Genomic DNA, 10,588 nt, shown 5'->3' on the forward strand with positions numbered 1-10,588 from the left:
TTGTAGATACAAAGTGTCATTTCTTCAGTGTTGTCACATGAAAAGATTTACACAAATGTCACTGAGGGGTGTACTTACTTTTGTGAGACGCTGTATTATCTGTGTTCCTCTGTATAAGGACTCCTATGACTCTGTGTCTCAGTCTCAGCCCCTCCCATGTATTATCTGTGTTCCTGTGTATAAGGATTCCTATGACTCCGTGTCTCAGTCTCAGCCCCTCCCATGTATTATCTGTGTTCCTCTGTATAAGGATTCCTATGACTACGTGTCTCAGTCTCAGCCCCTCCCATGTATTATCTGTTTTCCTCTGTATAAGGATTCCTATGACTACGTGTCTCAGCCTCAGCCCCTCCCATGTATTATCTGTGTTCCTCTGTATAAGGATTCCTATGACTACGTGTCTCAGTCTCAGCCCCTCCCATGTATTATCTGTATTCCTGTGTATAAGGATTCCTATGACTACGTGTCTCAGTCTCAGCCCCTCCCTGTGTAGGAGGATTCCTATGACTCCGTGTCTCAGTCTCAGCCCCTCCCATGTATTATCTGTATTCCTGTGTATAAGGATTCCTATGACTACGTGTCTCAGTCTCAGCCCCTCCCTGTGTAGGAGGATTCCTATGACTACGTGTCTCAGTCTCAGCCCCTCCCTGTGTAGGAGTGTACAGAACTGGTTAATGAGTGTCGGAGACTTTAGTTTCATTTCTTTCTTCTGCTCTCAGCGATGGCGTCTGCTGATCTGAGGAAGGAGCTGGAATGTTCCGTCTGTCTGAACATTTATACAGATCCTGTGACCCTGAAATGTGGTCACAACTTTTGCCGGGACTGTATTGGTCGTGTGTGGGATACACAGGAGGGGTCTGGAGGTTATTCCTGTCCTGAATGTAGAGAAGAGTTCCAGGATCGGCCTGCAGTGCACAGGAACATAACACTACGTAACATAGTGGAGAATTTCCTGTCCACCCATCCAGATCAGGAGGAGTCCGGGGTCTTCTGTACTTACTGTATTCACACTCCTGTACCTGCTGTCATATCCTGTCTGCATTGTGAAGCTTCTCTGTGTGACAATCACCTGAGAGTCCACAGCAAGTCACCAGAACACGTCTTATGTGACCCCCCCACCACTTCCCTGGAGAACAGGAAATGCTCCGTCCATAAGAAGATCCTGGAGTATTATTGCACTGAGGACTCCTCCTGTATCTGTGTGTCTTGTTGTCTGATTGGAGATCACATCAACCATAAGAGGCAATCATTGGACGAGGCGTCTGAGATGAAGAAGAAGAAACTGAGGAATGTTCTGCAGAAACTGATGACAGAGAGAGAAGAGATGGAGAAAAGAGTCCAGAGTCTGGAGGAGCACAGGAGGAAAGTACAAGGAAAAGCAGATGATGAAACAGAGAGAGTCACTGTCCTGTTCAGAGACCTCAGGAGACGTCTGGAAGACCTGGAGAAGAGAGTCCTGAGGGACATCTCCGGGCAGGCAGAGCGGATCTCCGTGTTAATCAATGATCTGCTCCAGGATCTGGAAATAAAGAAGGAGGAGCTGTCCAGGAAGATGGTGGACATTGAGGAGCTGTGTAACATGACGGATCCACTGACTGTCCTCCAGGAATCAGACACAGGTGACTTGTGTGATACTGAGGATGATGAGGAGGACAGAGAGAGACGTGATAATCTCCTCCATGATGGAGGGGATCTGGATGTGGCGGGGATCTCACACACATTACACACAGGTTTATCTGATATCATGTCTGGGGGAAATGTAGAGAAATGTACAGGCACACATGTCTATCCACACTCTACTACAGGGGGCAAAGGTCACACCAATGCTGAACCATCCAGACCACACCCCCAACCCTCTCCCACCATACAACCATCCAGGCCACACCCCCAACCCTCCCCCACCATACAACCATCCAGGCCACACCCCCAACCCTCCACCACCATACAACCATCCAGGCCACACACCCAACCCTCCCCCACTATACAACCATCCAGGCCACACCCCCAACCCTCCCCCACCATACAACCATCCAGACCACACCCCAAACCCTCCCCCACCATACAACACTCACACCTCCAGGCTGGAGGACCAAATATTGGGGCTGTACAGCAAACATCGGGGGTGTCGGGGGTTACAGACATATTACTGGATGTGAGGACAGCTGCTAATAATCTCCATATATCAGATGACAGGAAAACTGCAACCTGGTCATTATCATATCAGAATCGCCCAGAAACACCAGAGAGATTTCAGGATTGTCAGGTGATGAGCAGTCAGAGGTTCTCCTCAGGGAGACATTACTGGGAAGTGGATGTCGGGGGGTCGGTGGTCTGTAGAGTCGGGATGTGTTACCCCAGTATAGACAGGAGAGGAGATCAGTCACGGATTGGATATAATAAGAAGTCCTGGGGATTGGAGAGGGGGTTGTGGGGTAATATGTACTCAGTGACACATGACAGTAATAAGATCCCATTACCCGGCGGTGTCTCCAGTGAGAGAGTCAGGATAGATCTGGATTATGAGGCCGGGCGGATCTCCTTTTATGATCTGTGTGACCCGATCCGACATCTCCACACCTTCACCACCACCACCTTCACTGAGCCCCTCCATGCTGGGGTATGGGTAGGGGAATGTGGAGGTTGTATAAAGATATGTGGGGGGAATCAGAAGTGAGAGATCTGCCCGGAGACATCACAAGGGGGATTATCTGATTGGTGATTGGTGCAATACTCATCCAATAGGAGGAAGCAGAGGACAGGAAACATGACTGATTTATTTATAAAGCTGCAGGTTCCGGGGCCGTCATCTTCATCCTAAACCTCACTTCACTACCTAGTGTGTCACTGACCAGGAACAAGCATGCAGGAGGGCAGATTGTTCAGCCTTCACTGGCTGCATGCTTGTTCTGGGTCAGTGACACACTACATAGTGTAGCCAGGATCAGGAGGACGGCCCTGGGGTCTCCACCATCACTGTGTATCTATAGAAGAAAGGGTTCTTAGCTTTGGATGGAGTGGGGGAGGATTAGAACCTCTGTCAGATTTATTTCCTGCTATCTGGGGCTCCTTTATAGAGATTCCCCCTCACTTCCTGTCCTGATGACAACATTTCACCAGACAGGAAGTGAGGGGAACTCTCCAACAGCAACACAGACAGAAATAAAAATCCTTTTCTTTAGTAGAGTAGGGGAAGGATTAGAACCCCTGTCAGGTCTTTATTTCTGTCTGTGTCCCTGGTGTAGATTTTCCTTCATTTCCTGTCTGATAAAACGTTGTCACCAGGACAGGAAGTGAGGAGAAATCTCTCTAATGGAGTCCCGGATGGCAGTAAAAACCTGACAGGGGTTCTAATCCTCCCCCACTCCATCCAAATCTAGAACAATAGGATTTGTCTAGACACACACTTTAACCACTTCAGCCCCGGAAGATTTTACCCCCTTCCTGACCAGGCCATTTTTAGCGATTCGGCACTGCGTCGCTTTAACTGACAATTGCGCGGTCGTGCGACGTTGTACCCAAACAAAATTGATGTCCTTTTTTCCCCACAAATAGAGATTTATTTTGGTGGTATTTGATCACCTTTCTATTTTTTGCGCTATAAATAAAAAAAGAGCAACAATTTTGAAAAAAATATATATTTTTTAACTTTTTGCTACAATAAATGTCCCAATTTTTTTTAAAATACATTTTTTTCCTCAGTTTAGGCCGATATTTATTTTTCTACATATTTTTAGTTAAAAAAAAAAATCTCAATAATTTTTGTATTTTCACATTTTTTAATTTCCGAATTTTACTATTTCCAAATTTCAGAAATTCGGATTTTCGTAAATTTTTTATTTTTCAAATATTTTAATTTCAGAATTTTTAAAATTTAAATTTTTTCAATTTTCAAAATTACGAATTTCTGAATAAAAAAAAAATCGAAAATTCCGAATTTTGAAAATTCGGAATATTGGAATTTTGAAAATTCGAAAACTGAAAAATTCGAAAATTTTAAAATGGAAAAATTCGAAAATTGAAAAATTCGAAAACGTAAAAATTCAAAAATGTTAATTTTAAAATTCAAAAATTCATAAATGTTAAACTTAAAAAAATGTAAAATAAAAAAATTTGGAAAATTAAAAAATCGAAAATTTTCAATTTTTTTTATGTTTTAATTTTCAAATTTTGGTTAAAAAAAATCTCAATAATTTTTGTATTTTTAATTTTTTTAATGTCCGAATTTTACTATTTCCACATTTGAGAAATTCGGATTTTCGGAATTTTTTTATTTTTCAAATATTTTAATTTTACGAATTTTGAAAATTTCAATTTTTTTAATTTTCAAAATTCCGAATTTCTGAATAAAAAAAAATCGAAAATTCTGAATTTCGAAAATTTTGAATATTGGAATTTTTAAAATTCGAAAACGGAAACATTTTTAAATTTTAAAATGGAAAAATTCGAAAATTGAAAAATTCGAAAACTTCAAAATTAAAAAATGTTAATTTTAAAATTAAAAAATAAAAAAATTTGAAAATTAAAAATTCGAAAATTTTAAAAATCAGATTTTTCGAAATTCAGAATTTTCGAAATTACAAATTACGAACTTTCAAATTTTTAAAAATTTTAATTTTTTTTATTTTTTAATTTTCAATTTTGGTTAAAAAAATCTCAATTTTTGTATTTTCAAATTTTTTCATTTTGGAATTTTTACTATTTTATTTTTCAAATATTTTAATTTTACGAAGAATTAAAAATTTCTTTTTTTTTAATTGTCAAAATTCCGAATTTCTGAATAAAAAAAAATCGAAAATTCCGAATTTCGAAAATTCGGAATATTGGAATTTTGAAAATTCGAAAACTGAAAAATTGAAAAATTGAAAAATTCGGAAAATGAAAAAAAACGAAAATTCGGAATTTCAAAAATTCTGATTTTTTTTAATTTTCAATTTTTTTTCATTTTCAAAATTCCAAACTTCTGAATAAAAAAAAACGAAAATTCGAAATATTGGAATTTTGAAAATTCGAAAACTGAAAAATTCGAAAATTTTAAAATTTTAAAATTGAAAAATTCGAAAACTTAAAAATTCAACAATGTTAAAATTTTAAAATTAAAAAATTTGAAAATATGAAAATTAAAAAATTTGAAAATTAAAAAATGTTCAAATTAAAAAATTTGGAAAATAAAAAATTCGAAAATAAAAAAATTCAGATTTTTCGAAATTCCGAATTTTCAAAAATACAAATTACGAACTTTTAAATTGTTAAATTTTCAAATTTTTTAATTTTCTAAAAAAACGTGAAAATTAAAAAATGTGAAATTTCAAAATCTGAAATTTCTGAATCTGAATTAGAATAGTATCGAATTTAAATGAATCAGAAATAATGAAATTCTAATTCAGACAAAATTTGATTTCGAATTGTTTTAAATAACTTTTGAATACTTTTTGGAATCGTATAGTTTTCTAATTTCCAAAGTGAATAAAATAGAAAAGAAAAGAAAGGAATAGAGTAGAAAAAAAATCTATTCTATTCCTTTATTTTCTATTCTATATTATTATTTTTGGAAATTGGAAAATTATTTGAATCTGAAAACTATTCCAAATCGATTTGAAAACGAATTCTGAAAAGGAATGAAACAAATTGATGTAAATAACGTAACAAAACAAATGATTGGGTTCTGCACATGTCTCCCTGGAGTCCACATGGTCGGTCCTCACGGTGTCCTGTATGTTGTGTTGCCACCTGCAGTATCAGTCATCTTCTGTACATGTTGTCTGTGTCTTGGATCCTCAGATGTACTTTCTGTGTGTCTTCGGGAGGCGGGGCCAGAGGTCCCCCAGCCTAATCAGGAGCCAGGACCCCACAAAGAACATCCTTGGTGTTTCAGGTATTCTCCCAGGGATATCACAGCCCTCAGGACGGGTCTTACTCCTCCAGGAACAAGAGAGAGACGTTCCAAGCCCCGGCCTATTTATACCCCTCTCAGCCCCCTGCTGGTCACTCACTCTCCTGACCAGGGATTGGCTGAAGAGGTATGAATATGCCGGCCAGGGTCAAAGTTCCTCCACCCCCTATATCCCAGAATTCAGTGGGGTGTGGGGAAAGTAGTGGATCCTGCACCAGCTGACCATTAGATGTACGGTGTGACATGGGGGAGGAGTCCAATAATTAGAGCTGTTAGATGAACCCTGGTGTGCTTCTATACCTCTGTTTATTGGTGGCCACCTATGTATTTCTCACCTGTCTTGAACAGCTCCCTATCTGGATACTACAGGCACATCCACATTAGGTGGTCTCAGTGTATGCTGAACTGACCCCCGCTTGGTTGAGGCTCCACCCACCCCGCCTGCTCCACATCCAGGTGGGAATATGGGGGGGTTATGGATGTGATGACAGTTGTACAACTTTGATGTTTTTACTGGTGTGACAGTTTGGGGGCACTTTACTATATCCACACTATCTGCAGAGCTATCCCTGAGGGAGGAGCCAAGTGACTCCGAAACGCGTCGGATATGACTATGCAACCTCTGCATGTAGATACCAATACTGATACTGTGTGATTTTGTGCCATTGTGTACCCTTCTTATTACTGTGTACTATTTCTGATAGATTTACTACCTTTTGTATGTAATTCTTTAATAATAAAACTTCAGTTTATAAATCTATGTTTCCTCTCTGAGCCTTTAAAGTCCCATTGAATGGGGGAAACCTCTTTTCTGTAGCAGATATTTACCCTCAAATTTCTGGCAGCAGAACCTAGAACAGGCACTAACAAACGATCACCGATCCCCCTGATTACAGGGAGGCCAAAAACGACATTTACCTAACACTAGTAGCCCACTGAGGGGCGCTACACTCCAATCACTATTGTCCCTTCAGTCCCGGGACCTCTATGATCCTTATGGGGCAGCACAATTGTTACATCTACCTAACACTAATAGCCCACAGGCTGAAAGTTGGCCTGGGCAGGAAGGGGGTGAAAGTGCCCGGTATTGAAGGGGTTAATCAGAGGCCAAGATGGCGACTTGATTGGTTGAAAATGATTGGAGGATTTACTTTCACTTTAATTTTTCCTTTTATGAATAGATTTGTATTGAGTGTGAAGAATGTGTAGAAAGTTACAAGGGGATGTGGAGAGAAACAAGTGTGTAGGAAACATAAGAGACGGGTGGGAGGGTAGAAGTCGGATCGGAGGGTAGAAGACGGATGGGAGGGTAGAAGTCGGGTGGGAGGGTAGAAGTCGGATGGGAGAGAAGAAGTCGGATTGGGAGGGTAGAAGTCGGGTGGGAGGGTAGAAGTCGGATGGGAGGGTAGAAGGGTGGAAGTCGGGTGGGAGGGTGGAAGTCGGATGGGAGGGTAGAAGGGTGGAAGTCGGGTGGGAGGGTGGAAGTCGGATGGGAGGGTAGAAGTCGGATGGGAGGGTGGAAGTCGGATGGGAGGGTGGAAGTCGGATGGGAGGGTGGAAGTCGGATGGGAGGGTGGAAGTCGGATGGGAGGGTGGAAGTCGGGTGGGAGGGTAGAAGTCAGGAAGGTCGGATGGGAGGGTAGAAGTCGGATGAGAGGGTAGAAGTCGGGTGGAAGTCGGGTGGGAGGGTAGAAGTCGGGTGGAAGTCGGGTGGGAGGGTAGAAGTCGGACGGGAGGGTAGAAGTCGGACGGGAGGGTAGAAGTCGGACGGGAGGGTAGAAGTCGGACGGGAGGGTAGAAGTCGGACGGGAGGGTAGAAGTCGGACGGGAGGGTAGAAGTCGGACGGGAGGGTAGAAGTCGGACGGGAGGGTAGAAGTCGGGAGGGAGGGTAGAAGTTGGGTGGGAGGGTGGAAGTCGGGTGGGAGGGTGGAAGTCGGGTCGGGTGGGAAGGTAGAAGTCGGGTGGGAGGGTAGAAGTCGGGTGGGAGGGTAGAAGTCGGATGAGAGGGTAGAAGTCGGGTGGGAGGGTGGAAGTCGGGTGGGAGGGTGGAAGTCGGACGGGAGGGTAGAAGTCGGGAAGGTCCATACAGAAGTCTTATTGGGTTGTGACACATGAAGTATTTCAATAATAAAAAAGGGGATACCGCGCTTAGGACCAAGTAAAGGCTAAAAGAGTAACAGGGCGAGTAGTATAGGGAACTAGAAAATGCATTCCCTGAGGAAAATGCGAGTGGGAATGCTGAATTGCTGAGCCCGCACCAAAGCCATTCACCATAACCACTACACTATCATTAGGACACACAGCTCCTTTCTCTATCTGCAAAGTAGAGAGTATGCTGACTTCCTGGTCGCCCCTCCCCCCTCAAGAGGTTTCCCCTCCCCCCAGGTCAGTGAGGAGGAATATTGCACTGAGGTAGAAAGCTATTTATGGAAAGAAATTCCATTACAAACGCCTTTTAATTCACAGACCAATACATTAATTACGCCTCCAAACCAAACGTAATAAATCCACAACCGTACATGCGATCGATACAGCGACTTCACCGTTTGAAAGACACGGCCCTTGTGAACGCATCGATATGAAATTTATGTTGATAAACTAAAAATTGTGGCCATGCCAGCGATTTAGAAAAGAGCGTCTTTGTGTGTTTTGCAGGAAAATTTTTTAAATTTTTAACATGGACGGTCAATGAGAGTGGTTTTGTCACTCTTGTCCTTTAGAAGCTCCTGGAACTAAAACTAAAATACGTATCACAAAACTGATCACATTGCCTGAAACCAGACAAGCATACCTACGTTTTGATATATAAATTGTGTATGACAAGTAGATCTTGTGGGCGTGAGAGCAATTTGTTCGCCCTTTTTTTAAAGATAATTTTTGTTTTCAAAGATCTCCACTCTAAAGGTCACATGACACACTCTAAACCTGCTCCATAGGATTACATTATAACCGATAAAAAAATCACTAAACGTAAATTGCGTTTTCACAAAAACCGTAAAAGATATCAATCTGAAAAGTCATGTTTGGATAGATGAATATTTTGTGACCGCTTTAAAGTTTGTTTGGTGTCTGTAAGTGAAAGTATGAAGGAGCTGAAACTTTTGGCAGAACGTGTGTTTTGAAGCAGGAAAAAGGATGTTCTCATTGACTTCAATGTTAAAAAAAAGTGTCTAAAAGCTTAATATTTTAAAAAGTATAAATAGTACAAAAAAACTTGAAGAAGTCCCATCGTTAGCTGAATGAGACGAACATTTTAAAAGTTAAATGGTCTCAATAGCTCAAAGTATGCAGAAGTTACGCAGAGCCAAAAAACGTACGGAATAAAATTAAAATTAAGAATAATAAAAAACGAATATCAATACTGGGAATGCTTATTAAAGCATTCCCACTAATAAAAAACGAATATCAATACTGGGAATGCTTATTAAAGCATTCCCACTAATAATAAAAAACGAATATCAATACTGGGAATGCTTATTAAAGCATTCCCACTAATAATAAAAAACGAATATCAATACTGGGAATGCTTATTAAAGCATTCCCACTAATAAAATATAACGGACTGCAGCCCCCCGATAAGTAGTCCCCGGAGGGGATACAAAAAGGGAATAAAGGTAAGTAGGGGTGGTGGCGCTGTCCTGCCTATAGGCTAACCGTGCCAGGTGAATGGTACAGGTGACTTGATAAGTGATCCAGGTCATGAGCATAGGCCAATGGGTGAAGGTTCTATGCAAAATGAGTGCCTAAGGTAAACATCAATAAAGAAAATATATATGTATATAATAAAAATGAATAAGTGCAAGTGACTCTAGAAACAATGTCCTAGTAATGACGTACAGTCGATCAGAATGTACTGTGCAAAAAATAACACAATGCACTAGACCATAGGGTCTGTTGGCAGTACTGTGCAATGGTGAAATAAAAGGCAACAAGTGCACTAGCACCAAATACAGTGAATGAATAATGCAACCAATCTCTGGTGATTAAGTACAATGCTGTGCTGTGAGTGGCCCCTAAACGAATAGTAAGGGGAATGTTGGATCAAAAATTGAATATATAGCCAGTTAGTAGTGATCCAAACCATGTGAAAAATATAATAAAGTGTCCATGAAAGAATTTTTATATATGAAAAGCAACAAAAATATAAAAATATAAAAAATGTGCAGTCCACAAAAAATTGATCGTAAGACAAGCAGAATAAATGAGTTCGTTCAAGGTGCACCTAGGTTAGGTGGGTGATCAAAGTATGCAATTGTGATGGTTCACGCCGTGGTTCCGGTGCTCCCCCTCCTGGGTCCCCACTCACCAGAGGCACTCACCCCTGCAGGGGTAGAGTGCATATAAGTATAGTCTCCAGCTACTCCCCAGCTCGGCTTTTCCCTCCTTGACCTCTCTGCGTGGCTTCTCAAGTCCAGGCGGCAAAGGTCCTTTAGTAGTCCAAAGTCCTCCAGGGAAAAAAACAGTCTCGCATAGCGTGGTACGTTAAAAAAGGGGGGTGGGGTAGTTTATTAGCACTGCCACTGGTGATAGCGTGCACAATACAAAACGGTACAAAAATAGAAATAAAATTAGGAATAAAAACAAGTGGAACCTAGAAAGCTCCGTGCAACTAAAAATAAATAAAACAAGAGAACACAAATGGGCAGCTATCAGTAGGATAGCGAGCCTCCCAACACTGCACTTTAAAGACCAGAATG

General features: G+C 41.0%; 1 protein-coding gene across 1 annotated transcript; it reads left to right on the forward strand.

The window, feature by feature from the left end:
* Positions 1–686: 686 nt before the first annotated feature.
* On the forward strand, positions 687–3,153 carry LOC120924735 (E3 ubiquitin/ISG15 ligase TRIM25-like). Its single transcript, XM_040335748.1, has one exon. It carries the CDS (start codon positions 722–724, stop codon positions 2,672–2,674), a length of 1,953 nt encoding a protein of 650 aa, XP_040191682.1. The 5' UTR covers positions 687–721; the 3' UTR covers positions 2,675–3,153.
* Positions 3,154–10,588: the final 7,435 nt, after the last annotated feature.

The sequence above is a fragment of the Rana temporaria genome, chromosome 1, assembly GCF_905171775.1.
Source record: "Rana temporaria chromosome 1, aRanTem1.1, whole genome shotgun sequence".
NCBI lineage: Eukaryota > Metazoa > Chordata > Amphibia > Anura > Ranidae > Rana > Rana temporaria.